General features: G+C 45.5%; 1 protein-coding gene across 3 annotated transcripts; it reads left to right on the top strand.

The window, feature by feature from the left end:
• Window positions 1-1,334: 1,334 nt before the first annotated feature.
• On the top strand, window positions 1,335-13,103 carry LOC311017059 (protein FAM110A). 3 transcript variants are annotated; one of them, XM_084015195.1, is made up of 3 exons: window positions 1,335-1,377; window positions 9,333-9,753; window positions 10,104-13,103. In XM_084015195.1, the coding sequence occupies exon 3, from the start codon at window positions 10,114-10,116 to the stop codon at window positions 11,524-11,526; it is 1,413 nt and encodes a 470-aa protein (XP_083871321.1). In that variant the 5' UTR covers window positions 1,335-1,377; window positions 9,333-9,753; window positions 10,104-10,113; the 3' UTR covers window positions 11,527-13,103. The 3 variants fall into 3 exon arrangements, with proteins under 3 accessions (XP_083871321.1, XP_083871319.1, XP_083871320.1); XM_084015193.1 differs by lacking the exon at window positions 1,335-1,377 and adding an exon at window positions 1,390-1,547; XM_084015194.1 differs by lacking the exon at window positions 1,335-1,377 and having other exon boundaries at window positions 8,435-9,753.
• The last annotated feature ends 2,043 nt before the right edge of the window (window positions 13,104-15,146 follow it).

Genomic DNA, 15,146 nt, shown 5'->3' with positions numbered 1-15,146 from the left:
TACTCATGGGATTGCATACAAGTGCATTTACTCATTTATTTGTTTGTATTAATTGGACACAAACCTTTATATACAGACCCTCAGGAATCCTCTTGATGCATTCCAGTAGTTAAAGCTTCTGCTGAACTACTGTTTTGCAGGCTGGTAATGGCAGGATATCTTTGACCACACCTCCTTCATAATCATATTGTTTTTCTTTTGCTCACCAGCTCTCTGTTATCCAACTTCCCCCCACTGACTTTCTCACTTACTAGAATACATTGTTTGCTATCTCAAAATAATCTATTGGAAAGGCAAGGTTAATGTTATCTGGAATAGCCTGGAGGAATTCAGTGTTTTTTTGGATGCTGTCAATGATTTCTAAGGAAATATGTCTAGCCTCATTCATAGGAATAATATCAAACTGATTTAAGGTGTTGATGAGGAACTTTTAAGTGATTAAGAAACGGTCCCAGTGTAATACTGATGTCACTGTACGACATGCAAACCAGTGAGAAGATTGGCTATTTCTGTGTAGTTAATCGTAGTGGTTGTCATCAGTGCCAACAGGCCAGATACTGCACAAAATCAGACCAAATCATGCAGGTTCACCTGATTGCTGGACCAGCTGGAGGGAAGGGGGGCACAGGAGAACCCGAACCAGGACCGAGCGGGGCTGACTGTCAGACCCTGCTGCAGTAAAATGAAAAGTTTTCTAAAGGGATCCTTCAGAAACACTACTGCTTTTGTCAATGAAAGTTCCTCATTGTAGGTTTAGACTGTGCGAAGACAGTGTTTTAAGTGAAACGCCCCTTTCCAACATGCACTTCTTCAGCCCCCCAATTAAGTCACATTTCCCTGAAAAATATGGCTGCTTATTGATTTATAGACAAATCATTGCAGCTCTGGTAATATGTTTAGCCATATTCTGCTAACACCTACCAGGAAACACGGGAACGATGCATTTCATTTTCAGCAGCAGTTTGTTTGGAATAAGCAGGAAAAGACAGAAGTTGTTATCAGAAGCGCCGGCAAACATGGCTGCCAGAAAAGTGTGCATTGCAGAAACAATGACTGTTCACACAGTCTAACTGGTGTCTGATTTAAGTCTATATGTGTTTCCATCATGGTGACACACTACCTGCTTTTCCTGTGCCACTACATCAGCATGGTTTCCTGCGTTACGGATGCCACTGCTATATTTGGGAGTGGAAGTGTTTCTTCAAAAGAACAACTGCTTAATGAGAAAGTGTCTGGAAGTTTGTGCGCCTACCAGGAAAAGGCCCTTCATCCTGCTCTCCTAACTAACTCTCCTGCTTTCGACAGACTGGGGGCGGAGTCTTCCTCAGAAGGAGAAGGAGGGCAGCATATGAGCCTAAGGAGCAGCAATACGCTCAGGTTAGTGTTCCTTTGGCTTGCACACACGCAGGAACGCAGCTCGCGCTCGCCAGCACGTTGACAGCTGCACACTCAGAGCTCCTCCACACTTGTTTCAGTGGGACTCACGACTCCGGTGCTTTTGGCGTCTGGTTTTCCTCGGTTTAAGATCTTACTGTCGTTTACATCATGTAAGTAAACTTTACCGTCTGTCCTGTTTGAGTGCCTGCAGTGTGTTGACATGTAGTTGTGTCTTTGTATGTTAAAAAGGGGGGGGGGTTGTTGCTGTGGACTGCAAACTTTACACTCGAAACTGATGTTTTGACATGAAAGGCTTTTGTCTTAAATTGTGTTTTCATTTCTGTCCTAAAATGCATTCAGTCAATTGTTACTAGTAATATCTCAATCATAGAATGTTAGAGGATCTGCATCAGTCTTTCGTGTGACAGTTTGAAAAGCCATACAGTCCCAGTCTTTTATAATAGAGGCAGATATTTTCTCTTTTTGTCTTCCTGCCTGTGCTTCCTTGTCCTTGAGATGGAATGCCATATCTAAAAATACAGGTCTTGATTATAACATTTGGCAGCTCTGCTTCGGGGATATTTTCATGCACTCAGCCCCCTCATCTGTAACAGTGTGAGAATCTGCGTGGCAGGATGTATTGTACCTCTTACAAGTTTCATATAGATTTTTTTAATTTCAAGCAGAAAAGGAAAGCGATTCAGCAGAGCTGTGCAATATGTGGGTATTGTGAAATGAGACTAAATATGGTCTTTGATTTTTAATATCGTTATACGCAGTGTTGTCTTTTCCTGGTTTTAACATCTACATTATAGTAAGTGACGATCCAAGTGATGATTTTTTCTGAATTTACCATCATGTTGTAGCTGTTCTAGTATTTGCCTTTACCTATTTAGTTATATATACCAGATGAGTTGTTCCTGCATGGGAGAGGGCATACCACAGCAGACCGTTGGCTTAAACAAACAGAAACTTTATCTTGACCGCTCTTTCGACTCTCCACACCTCTCTGTCAGTGGACAGGTGATCAGGGGTTGTAAAGGGTTAACAGGCAGACAAAGAGTACAGTGTGTTTAGTGTGCTGCACGTGTGTGTGTGTGTGTGTGTGTGTGTGTGTGTGTGTGTGTGTGTGTGTGTGTGTGTGTGTGTGTGTGTGTGTGTGTGTGTGTGTGTGTGTGGCTGACTAAGGACAGCAGTATGTGATTGTGTCCATGCCTGCGTGTCTCTGGAATGTGTTCATCACCACGGTGGAGGGGGAGATACTTTCCCTCCTAGATTTTTTTTATTTGCCTCCAGGCTCTACCACTGCAGCATAAAGCTGTGTGTGTGTGCACGTGACTGTTCCTCTGTATATTTTAGTATGAAGTTGAACATGTTATTGCATTAGTGTATGTGTGTGTGTGTTTCTGTATGGGCACATATGTCTCTCACACACACACACACACACACACACTTCAAACTACATTAGTCTCCCGAAAGGTCTATAGATCCAGTTTGCAGGGTTCCATCACAGTTTTTCATAATCAGCACATTTTTCTCTTTGCTGGATCAGAGTTATTTCACCCTCTAGAGGCCTCAGCGATGGCAGAATCTCTACAGGCATTGTCCATCTTGAGGGTTGGAATCCTGCACTGTCGTTATGCAGTACAGGGAGAAAAGCAATCACCCAACATCTTGACATTAAAAATCTTAATAGAATTGTGCAAAGGTGAACTTTTGTACCGAAAACAAGATCCCTGCCATCCTTCAAAATGCACGGTCGAGTGTTGTAATAGTGTTGTATTAGTGTTGTGTGTTGTATTAGTGTTGTAATAGTGTTGCTAATGTTTGATTTGAAAGAGAAAACTGAAATCTCAATACATTTATCTACTGTGTTATCTGAACAGAGTGCAGTAAAGGACGTACATAGTCCCATGTTGATTGGAAAATTGTCTCCCTGGCTATCAATTACTTTTCCAATTACCATTTGTGAGGTGCTACTTTTATTTGGTGTTACATATAAAATTGTAGCTATTTAATTTCAGGCAGCAACTTCCAGTTCTAAATAGAAAAAGAAGAAAAGCCAACGCTAAAGTACCTTCAACCTGCATTATCCCTTCTGGCCATCAGGGCAGACTCCTTTGGTAGTAAAAAGAAGTCTGATTGCATGGAAGGCAATGAGAAAATGACCCTACTTCTCACTTGATTTTTCACACCCAAAACTTTTCAACTTTAATTACAGAATAGTGGACAGAACCTTTTTTTGTATTGTTTTATGGTGTTCATGTTACAATGCATATTCATTGCATTTTCTCTATTTAATGTGGGCAAATGGCAGATGTTATAATATGTTTGTCTTAGCTGCTGGATTTAGTAGTTTTCCTGAGGGAAGACTTAGCCACCTGGTCCCCACTGATTACCTACTCAGTCAAGCTCTCCTTCCAGATGCACACACACACACACACACACACACAGAAACGAGGATGCTGACATTCATGGATGCGCAGCTACACATACATGAGACAGGATTTCATTGCCCCCCCCCTCAACCTGCCCCTTGGGTGGAATTGTGCATGCATGTGTGTGTTTCCTGGGCCAACGGGCGCAGACAGTGGTGGGCAGAGGTGGAGGGGGTTTAAGGGGAGACGAGCCAATGGAGAGGGTGGGGGATGGCCATACAGAGATGAACCTAGATGCTATAATAACTGTCTGCTTATGGTTCAATGGTTGTTTTTGCAGTTGACTAGACTCCAGTGAATATTAGAGTTGCATAAGCCCCGTAGTCCAGACACTTCAGTCATGCATGTGATGGAGTTCTCCACCCCGCCAAGGGCTGTTTTCAGGAAATGAGCAGCATGGTTTGAGCTGATAGCTGCACAGCACTGTGTGGTGAGGCCACGGCATTAAGGGTTGAGTCCCGTGAGGTCTGCTACTCGCCTCTCTGTCTTCATTAGCTGTCTGTGGAGCTCCCTAAATCAGCCTGGAAGGGGCGTGACTGATAACCTTTGAACTCTTCTTTTGAAGTTTTTATTGACTTACAAACTGAAGCTGGGATGTCCCAGTGGGGTGAGGGGCTGGGGCTTATGTTGCATGCACATGAGCTGATAATTATTTTAGTTTAATGCCCAAATTTTAGCTATTTTTCTTCAGGTTAGACATTCAACCAGAAGATCTAGCGACTGAGATGCTTAACTGAGTTAATTAAGCCTCATCAGTCAGGGATGGTCCTTCCTTCAGTACTTCCTCTCTTATATCCTGTCCCATATCAGCACCATACTGCTCCACAGCCCCTCAAACAAACACTTTTCTCTGAATTTTTGAGACGGACATTGCAGGATGACGTTGTGTCCACAGGACACTTATATTTGTTTTCTGTAAAGGTAAATGGGTAATGTCAGTAGTTACAACACTTTAAATAACTCAAAAGCTACATTCATGGTACCCAGAGGATGGATCCGAATGACTTTGGCGGTCTCCCAACTTTTACTCTAGTGCTGTGAACTCAAATTGTACACTATGCACCACATACTCAATATGTGCAGCATACTTTTGTGTAAATAAACATTAATAACCACGTCACTTCCTTGCCGGTTGGACATGTGTAACCATGGTAACCCATGCCAAACTTAATACAATCTGAAATAATTAAAAAATAAGTGAAATCATATACTTGCACTTAAATAATTCTCAAGAGATATATGTAGTCACAGTTGTTATCGTGAATCGCAAACTTTAAAAATGACACCCATAACACCCTGTTTGGAGATGAAAGGCTTTGGTGAAGTCTATCCTGGTTTTTTATTGTTGTTGTAATGTTTTCTTTTGTTCAGTGGTGGTTAGATTACAGTTTACCTCAGTGTGTGATTCCTCTACAGCGGTAGCTGCTGCATTGTATACAGGCTTCATGACAAAGAGGCAAGTCCAAGTGCCCAGAAATAGATGGGTGAAGGTCATCGTAAAGCAGGGTCAAGCTGCTGCTCACTCACAGTCAGGAGCAAACACTCCAGCTGAGCGTTTGTTTGTTTTTCTGTCTTTTCCTCTTGTGAAATGCGTCACTGCTTCCTGCTCGTCCCTCCAGCAGACGGCGAACCCCCTTCTCCTCTCTCTCTCTTTGTTTGCAGTGATGTCAAATCATTTTTCAGATACAGAGATTTTTTCTCAGATTGAAAACTTTAAATGTTATTTGCTGTGTCATGCTGCCATCGCCCTCAAGGAAGAAATCCCTTCTAGCCTGGAGTAGTTTGTTGTTTCCTGTAGCTCAACCATGGACTGTATGTAAGAAGTTGATGTAACTACTGTGATGTCACCCATTGCTTTGTGGACTATGGTTTTGAAGCTTGAGCCTTCTGGTGACCTCCTGATAGGTGGGGTCTCTGTTGTTTTCTATACAATCTGAGGTCTACGTCCGCTGGGACCAAGGCCACTGAGATATGACAAGCCAACTGGCGTCACAGACCATATACATGAACAAACCTTGTTCCTGACCCTCGATGTTTTCACCCTCTGAGACCTGTATCTTCCTGTTTTCATTGTTTGTATTGTCATGATCCAGGGCATAGGAAGAAACGAATAAAAACAGATCTGGTCTGCTCTTCCCTCTCGCCTTTCCTCACGTGTTTCTCTTTGCTATTTATTCAGTAACTTGGTGCTAGAAAATATTGGGTGAAGCAAATTGCTCCCAGTTGTGGGCTCCCCCTGTAATTAAGCAGGCAGGCTGGTAGATGACCATAGTCAGCTGTGGTAAAAGCTTAGTCACCCTTTCCTTTCAGCCGGAGCTTCCTCTGACACAGAGACACTTCTATCCTTCTATTGCTAACATGTTACACACTCGCTCACATTTCATGAAACACAGTGTCTTTCTCACACGGCAGCCAAAAGCAAAAAGCAGTTAGATTCACAACAACGCTGTGGTTGCAGCATAGTTTTGTGATAATCGACCCGAGTGAGTTTCCATCGTGGAACAGAAATATCATTCCTCGGTCCGTCGCTGTGGTGGGGGCCTGCGGTGTGCTCCTCGCTTTTAGAGACATCAGCTGTTTGTGTAACGGCAGACAAGAAGATGAATGGAAAGCAAACGACGGAGAGTTGGAAAAACAAGACGGGCAGGCTGAAAGACTGTTTTGTTCCTCAAAGAACTTATTTCGAAACACACACACACCCACACACACAATCCTGGACTCATTTAGTGGCTTAATCAATTCACACCTTGTTTTGTGCGTCTGACCCTGGAAATGAATGACTGAAAAGCTGCTGCTTTTAGGAATGGGGACCATCCTATTAACATGTAGATGGGTCTCCTCAATACCCGGTAACTGGGTGTCCATTTACATACTCCTGAATCTGATCTGCATGCAGTGGGATTTAATGTAGCAGTTTTTTTGTCAGTAGGTCAAACTCACCATCCCCAACAGTGTCCACTAAACTGTTGGGTCCAGTAAGGTAACAAAAGAGAGTAAATAATGAGTGGATCATGGGATTATAGTGATCAGCTGAAATGGGTTTATGTGGGTGTGTGTGTGTGTGTGTGTGTGTGTGTGTGTGTGTGTGTGTGCGTCCACTCAGCTCTTGCCTGGTTGTTAAACCTTGTGGTTCATACTGTTGGAAACTAGAGCAATATCCCATGATTCCCCTTTGTGTTTACATCATTTGTCCACTAAAGTTGAATAGTAACACATTTTAGACCATTACACATTGAAGTAGGACCTCTGTCAAAGTATTTGTGAAAATTGGTATTTTTGTGGACGTGAAAAGGCTCTAAATCTGGACCATTTTCAACCAGGCCTTTGTGGGGGTAATGACAAGGCCACATACCAAACCGCCGACATTTGTCTTTCTGGTCTTTCATTATGAGGAGTTTCTATTAACGGACAAACATATGGCCAAAAAAAAATTTTTAAGACGTGCTTTAATGGCTGTAATCAGGTATTCTCTAGGCTGGATACTGTGTGGACTGAGAGCATTTGGATCCAGTTTTATGGTTGGTGTTCAGTGTGTTTGGTGTAGTGGTGCATTTTTATCCTCTAGCAGGTGGAGCACCAGCATTGCATCATGTGCCCGATTTGTTGACAGACACACCACGTGCATTCATTTGTGTTAAAGCGGAAGTCCTCGGATTACACTGCTGCATATGTAGCTACACTCCTAGTATGTGAACAAACGGTGGCGTTAGAGAGAGGTGAGCTTCCCAGACCTCTGCTCGAGGCTACACTAGCTGCTACGAACATAACATGCTCCATGCATTGTTGCATTGTGGGTACTGTAGGTGCCAGGTCTTGGAAAGGTGGGGGATTGTGTGGAATAAATAAGACAACATTTCTTGTTCTGTTAGTCATCAGTCCATCAATGCGCCATACTAAATCAATGGAGGCACATGTTTGTGCGTGTCTAATTCTGAGGATCATGGAGTCCGATGAGCCAAACGTCACAACTGTGATGTCATCATCATCTTGAGTGCATCTCATGGGTTTCTATCTTCCTGTAAATTAAACTAACAATCACTCCTTTCTTTGCCTATAAGACGTTACGTTTTCTTCTCACCCGCTTTCTTCATCGTGCCGTCAGTATTTCCATATTTTTTCTTTTTCTCCATCCTCTAAATGTACTCCCTAGAGGTTTACGGTAATGTTTGCGAATCATTATTTTCTGTGATGCAAACGTGTTTGTAATTTCAGCTCGACTATTTTAAACCTTTCTTTGGTTTGTCACGTAGTGGAGATGAAAGCATGTGTGTGACTGTTTGTGCATCTGTGGGTTCTCAAGCTCTTGCAGTTCCTGAAAGCGTGTGTGTGTGTGTGTGTGTGTGTGTGTGTGTGTGTGTGTGTGTGTGTGTCCATCCAAGTCTAAGCTGTCATGGTAGCTTTTGCTCTTTCTGTCTGCTGCTGGTCTGCTGTTCAGGGATGAGACAGAGGGGGAGATGTGGGGGAAGCAGGGTCACATGTTGAAGGAAGACGGCTATAAAAAGACTAATTAAAAATGTGCGGATAGATATGTTGGAGGTGAGGAGGAGGAGGGAGGGAGCGGGCCCACTAACTGGGTGTGATGTAACCCGGAGTGTAATGTTGTAAACGTTAAGAAGCAGTTCGGGGGTTGAGAATTGTTTTTCTGGGAAATTAGAGCTTGAAAGAAGAAGGAAATAGATGAACACTGTATGTTTTTGAATGCCTAAAACCCAGAAATAATACAGAGTAATTGGGGGCTAACATGTGGAGTGAAAAAACTTTCACTGCCTGACTTTCTTTGTCTCTTAACCAGAGTTGCATTTATTGGGCCAGTTTTAAGACACTATAAACATTAAGACCATAGCACTAAAAGCACCAGAACAGAGTTAAAATACTAATTGAACCATGATTATGCCTGAAACAAGGCAACCCTCTATTGTTTACCGTGTCTCACACACCATCCACACTTTGTCTCCTCTTCTGCGTGAAGACAAAGAACTAAACAAGATGAACAGTTGTGTGGGCTTTCAGTGTTTTCCACTGTTTTCATAGCACCCCGCTGAGCTTGATGCAAGTCGATGCAAAAGATTGCAGCTGTTTAGCCCGTTGTCCTCCTCTCTCTTTCTCTCCCCCCTTTCTCCCTTTCAAATCATTTTCATTTGAATGAAAACCCTGCCTCAGTGTTTTGTTGTGCTCGGAGGAGGGGGAGGGTCCAATTGGTCAGAAACCCTTTCGAGTTGGACCAATGCGAGCGCACCTCCCGCCTCCCAGCCCGCCCCCTGTGCCCCACTGAGACTCCCGGCCTGACGTGTGATTGGCCAGCTGGGAGGAGCCGGACTCGGTTTTAAAGCCTGTCCCGTCTGCTTCACTTCAGTGTTGAAGAGAGTCCCCGTCTGTCAGCCGGAGAAGTGTGTGTGTGAGTGAGTGTGTGTGTGTGTATATCAGTGCGTGTGGTTGCTTTTGTTGATGAGTGGGAGGCAGAAAACGGAGAGCTCGACTATTATCTGACTTGGACTTCTCTTTTTTAACTCTCTCCAGGACTGTGGGGCTCTCCAGCTGAGCTGCCGGACGGCTTTTTTGTGTCTGATCACAGCTGGACAGACGGACGGGTTGGACACACGAGTTGGACAGAGATTGCGAAAGGGATCTAAAAGCCTGTTGTGTTGCCGGTATCGCTGCCGGCTGATCTACCAGACCTGCATTTTGGATAAAGAGCTCCCATCAGCTGCACTGTGGCTGACTGGTGACCCCGATCTGCGGCCAAACCTCCTTCTGGGTCACCGCTGAGCTAATAGAGGTGGTCTGGCCAGGCCCGATGTGGAATTTGACCCCGACTGACCCTGTCCCACAAGTAGCCATTCACTGAGCCTGTGGAAAGGAAAGATAAAAGAGCAAGAGGGGCGACAGAGAAGAAAGGAGGAAGAAACGGAGAGAAGTGAGAGCAGCAGCACAGCGACTGGTAAGGAAGTTAAAGAGGGCTCTGGGTGAGAGGGGGGAGGAGGGGAGGAGGGGGAGGAGAACGGGAAGAAAAGAGGGTACAAAAGAGCTGTTTTCTTAAGCTTAGAGAGGACATGTGGGAGCTCTAAAAGGAAGCCCGATGAACACTAAAGCCTGACTCTCATCCACCTCTCCTTCTGTCACTTCTTCTGCTTGTCTAACTTGTATCTCCTACGTCCATGACACTGTGGCTGCTATAAACCATTTAACACAATAAATACAGAAAAGTGCCTCTTGTTCTAGTCATTCTTTGCTGTCTAGTTTAAAAAAAACCCTCTTGATTGATATATAATATTTCTTTCTCTCCGTCAGCTCTTCCAGTATGCCGGTGGAGACCCTGCGGCCGTCAGACGGCCATCTGGCCGGGGTCCCCTTCACCTCCGCTATGCCCTTCAGGATACTTCACAAGGGTCCAGACTACTTTCGGCGACAGGCTGAGCCCGGGGCCCGTAAACTGAGTGCTGTAGAACGCCTGGAGGCCGACAAGGCCAAGTACGTGAAAAGCCAGCAGGTGGCCCTCACCCGCCAGGCCCCCATCAAAGCACCGATCATCCGCAAGCCCCTCCTTCCTTCGGGGATGATGCTCCAGTACCAGATCAGCACGCCTCCGGCCCGCAAAGTTCCCCGCTGCCCAGCTGATGTGGAGAACGGACGAGGGAGAGATGGACTGGGGGCAAGGAGAGGACCTGCTCTTAACTTGGATATTCTGAATAATCTTATCAATGATGTATGCGATGCACCGATGCCCGGTTCCCAGTCCTCTTCCTCCACCTCCCCCTCCTCATCATCTCCTTCATCAGGCGCTAAAAGCATCGGCAGTAGCCTGTCAGCAGAACAAGACAGGAGCAACCGACCCCTCAACAACATCAAACCAATAAATCACAGCACCATCAACTCCTCATCCACCTCCTCCTGCACCTCCTCGCCTCTCAACAACAACCTCCGGACCCCTGTAGCAGAACCCACCCGCCGTCCTCCCCCTGTCCCAGCACGAGTACCCCGCATTGGGGTTCCAGTGCCCTATAGCTCCCCGAACTCAGTGACAGTGCGCAGGGTGGACGTTCGGCCTCAGGCTGAGATAAGAAAGCCTCAGAGGGCCCTGCTGCAGCCCCAACTCAGGCCCAGACAGACTGCCCAGGGCCAAGTTGCACACCCCCAGGTCCCACCTCCCCCACCTCCTCCATCCTCTCAGAACCAACCCCAAACCCAGCCCCAGCTCATCACCCCTTCCAAAACCCTGCCCTCCCCTCCAGTCTACCTGCCGCCAAGCCCCATGCTGGTACGAGCTGGCATGATCCCGCCAGCCTCCCCCGCTTTCACCCGTATATCAAACGCCAGCTCCAAGGGGTCTGCCCGCAAGCACCCAGCCCTGCACCGCTCCAAGTCGGACCTGAGTGATCGCTACTCCCGAGCCACAGCTGACCTGGAGCGCTTCTTCAACTACTGCGGGCTGGACCCGGGGGAGGTGGAGGGCTTGGGCGGAGTGGAGCGCTTCACCAGAGCCAACTCGGACATCGTGTCCATCTCCAAGCTCCGCAGCGTCAGCACGCCCAGCTCGGAGTGCGGGGACGAGGCCGTCCAGGAAAGGGAGGGCGAGGAAGAGGACGGGCCTGCCAGAGCCAACGAACGGGTCCCCTACGGCATCTCTGTCATCGAGAGGAACGCTCGGGTCATCAAGTGGCTGTACGGCATCCGTCAGGCGCGAGATGTTAACAACGCTGTGTCTAACGTATAGACTAATGAGGACTTGAAAGGACTTGGAATAAATGCAGGGAAGCAGTACCTTTTTGTATGTATTCATATGTGTCAAGAAGGGAAAGACCGTCTTCTGCTGCCTTACTTCACATTCAAGGATAATCCAGTAGTTTTTAAATTACACATCAGTGATTGTTCACTGATGTCCGGGCTGCAAGGCAGGGCTGCTTCCCTGCAGGACTAAATGGACGTTAGTTTCGCTTTTCCTTCACTTGATCTTGTATAACAATATTGGTATACAAAAGCAATAATAGACTGGTATAAATGATGATGGTGAGGATGAAGGCAGAGGACATTTGTGATTGTGGTTCCTCATGTAAAGGTACTTAGTAGTGTGTGTGTGTGTGTGTGTGTGTGTGTGCGTGTGCACAAAGCCGCTGGAACTTGGCTGCAGACGGCTGGAGACTCTGATGACTGTTGAGCAAAGCCAGCAAGAGAACCAAGTTGATACTGTGAAACACACAAAAAAAACTTCCATAAACACATTTATATTTTCAAAAAATACCTGTGGGCTGTAAGACTGTTATTATACAAATTTCTGTCGGCATGCGAGTGAAACGTTTTTACACATTCATTTAAGGGTTGTTAATGTCAAAGAAGCACACACTCTCACACAGATAATTACTTTATGGCACATTGCATGACGTACATTCGGGTCAGTAAACGCAGCGCAAACCTTTGGTGCGACACAATTGCATATAAAGTCAATGCAAAGGTGTGAAAAGGTGTCCCGTATTTACATTGTCCAGGTGTGCGTTTGCATCTGAAACGTCTTACGTCTCGGATGATGCTGCGCCGGTGCAGCGAGAGAAATCTGTTTACGATGTATGTCTCGGCACGCATGAGAGAGCAAGTCATGTGATGAGAGTTGATCTCACAAGTGGATGGCTGAAGTAAGTGAAGCGTGAAAAAAAGAAGTAATTGTGCCTCCAGTGAGAATGGAGAGAAAATCAAAGGATGGGTAAAAGATATCTATGGCGGTTCTGAAAGTGTCTCAGGAAGATGTTCTTGTCATACGAACAAATATGGACCAATATTTATTTGGAAAATTTTAATTTAATGTATATTTTAATATCGGACAACTTTGTGTACAGAATTCAATCTTTGCTCTTGAGTGCAATCTGATCATATCGACTTCAACGACGATGGAGGATCCCATTTAAACGCACACATGCAGATTCCGGTGTGAAATGCGCCCTGCTGCTCAAAGGAAAGCGAGGCTGTCGTTTATTTATTTGACTTCCTGTTTGTCGCAGTGGGAGCTACAGAGGAGGTCTTGTCTTCCTGCCTGTACAAGTTCTCCACCCTCTGCATCGACTTCCTTTTTTTAACTTTTCAGGATTTTCAGTATGAGCACCAGCCAGGTTTTCCTCTTCGTACCTGTACTCGTTGCAGGTAGATGAAGAGCAGCGGCGGTCAGATCAGAGACCCGGAGAACACGACGGCCGACAAAGTGTGTTGTTGAATCTGGCACTGGACGCCCAAAGAGTCTTCGACGCGAGAGAGAGCTTTACCATGGTGTATTCTAAACAATTAATAAAATGTTTTTTTTAAATATGCACTGTTTTTTCTTATTTTTTTTCTGACATATCAAGTCGACTGAAATATGGCGATGCTGCTTCCACCATATGGCTCCAACTGCCACTCCTCTGATTTCTTCAGTGTTTTGGGAGTTTATGAAGTGTGGCTGCCAAGTCCTCTGTTTATAATCTAAAATCTGGTGCGGTTCCAGTTCAGCAGAGGCAGGTGTTGGCGCCCTCATTTCGACATCAATAATTGATGCAACAGCACTTTGGCCGATCTCCTCTGGATGGGTTTTGCTTACTTTGATCGTGTTCTTGTGAGAGTCTGACTGCTACATTATTTAGATGGGAAAAATGTCAACACGCATGCAAACTCTGCTCTTGGACTTGTAGTCTCTCATTTAGCCACTCATGAAATTGTATTATGACAGTGTGCCACTGACTGCAGTCTAGGTTCCCCCACCCCACCAAATTCTCCCCAGCACCACACCCTGTTTCACAGCCCTGGACCCTTTTTAAAGAGCACAACTGTTAATTAAACACTTAAACACAGTTGGAGAGCAAGAAGGTGTGGTGGTGGTGGTGGCTGGTGTGTGAAAGGGGTACTTATTTAAAGTCGCATTTGTTTGATCATATTCACTGAAACCGACACTATGCTCTGATAGAACAACATAAATTATCCGGTTTTAGAAAAAAAAACGTGCCTCTACGTGCACCTACAGTAGAGCTTGTTGTTTGTTTTGCAAAAATCCACCGCGCCCGTATCATCCTGTCCACTCAGCACAGTTCACAGTTCGTGCACACGCCACAGATCCCACCTCCCCCCCATGTTATAATATCACAGGCACACGCCTCAAGCTAGGCATACGCTACATGACGTTAGCAGTTGCTATCTATGAGTAAGTTAGCCAGCCTACCTTTGTGTAGCGTGTACTCCATGCCGTTTATCGATGAGAGAAGACACGAGCGCATTCGCAGAATCTGGTGCACGCGCACTGACGAGCACTCGATGGGAGGGAGCGGAGGAGCTCGGTGATAGAGGGGGAGGGGCCTGAGTGTTGGAAACATTCCAAATTTGAGTCATTCGATCTGCCAGACTTGCCGACTGCAGCTTTAACTCCTGAAGCTGTCACAATTGGATGCAGTTATTGCACTGTAAAAATATGACTCATGTCAGCATGCCTCATATTTTTTATATAAATATTTAAAGAAATAGATTTTTTTAAAGGCATATATTGTTGAGTAAAGTGCAATAAACCCCAACGTTCGGGAGCTTGTCCCTGCAGGGCAGGCTCCTACATTTCCCACAATGCAACTTGAAAGTACATTTTGTTAAACCTTATGAACCTACTTATGCCCACACCCCCAGTTTGTAACATGCTTTTCTGTGACACATTGTGAATGACATGCAACAAGGCAGACGTCGAATCGGCACGTTGCAGCCATATGGCATGAGCTGTAACCACTTGGTTACACCCATTTACCGTGGCCCTGCTACAAATTAGCAACCAGCGATTAGCTACTAAGATGACTCCTGACGAGCTGGCTGTCGCCCTGCGTGGTTGACTCCGCCGTTGGTGTGTGAATGTCAGTCATTAATGAAAAGCGCTTTGGAGAAAAGCACTATATAAATGAGGCTATTTACCATTTATTCCTCAGATCCACCCGTCGCTCCTCCACAGCCCAAATATGGTCACTTCTGTTCACTAATTGCAAACATTCTAAGATGGCGCGGCAGGAATACTGAACTCCAGACTTCAAAACCGTAGTCTACTAACCAATGGGTGATGTCAGGTCCACTTCCTATACACAGTCTTTTACTAACCGACACTGAGTGTCAATAATAGAACAATATGGATCAGATTCACCATCACCACCAACGTTTCCCTCATGTGCTTGTTTTCTGCACACCAGGAACAAATTCCACCTTTTATGAGGACGTCTGATATCTGCTGCTTTCTATCGGCGTCATGAAATCACAGAGATTTGAGACAGCTGGACTGTGCTGCGACCGCTCTGCTCTCACAAGTCACTGTTTTTGAGGATGTGTGTGGCGAGAGGCTGTTGCAGATGATAA

This window comes from Eutrigla gurnardus (genome assembly GCF_963514095.1).
Source record: "Eutrigla gurnardus genome assembly, chromosome: 8".
Lineage (NCBI taxonomy): Eukaryota > Metazoa > Chordata > Actinopteri > Perciformes > Triglidae > Eutrigla > Eutrigla gurnardus.
Note: the sequence above shows the minus strand (reverse complement) of the source record. Positions and strands in the feature narration are given on the sequence as shown.

Excerpts from the sequence above, each read along its gene's own strand:
- LOC311017059 (XM_084015195.1), top strand. The coding sequence starts at position 10,114 with ATGCCGGTGGAGACCCTGCGGCCGTCAGACGGCCATCTGGCCGGGGTC.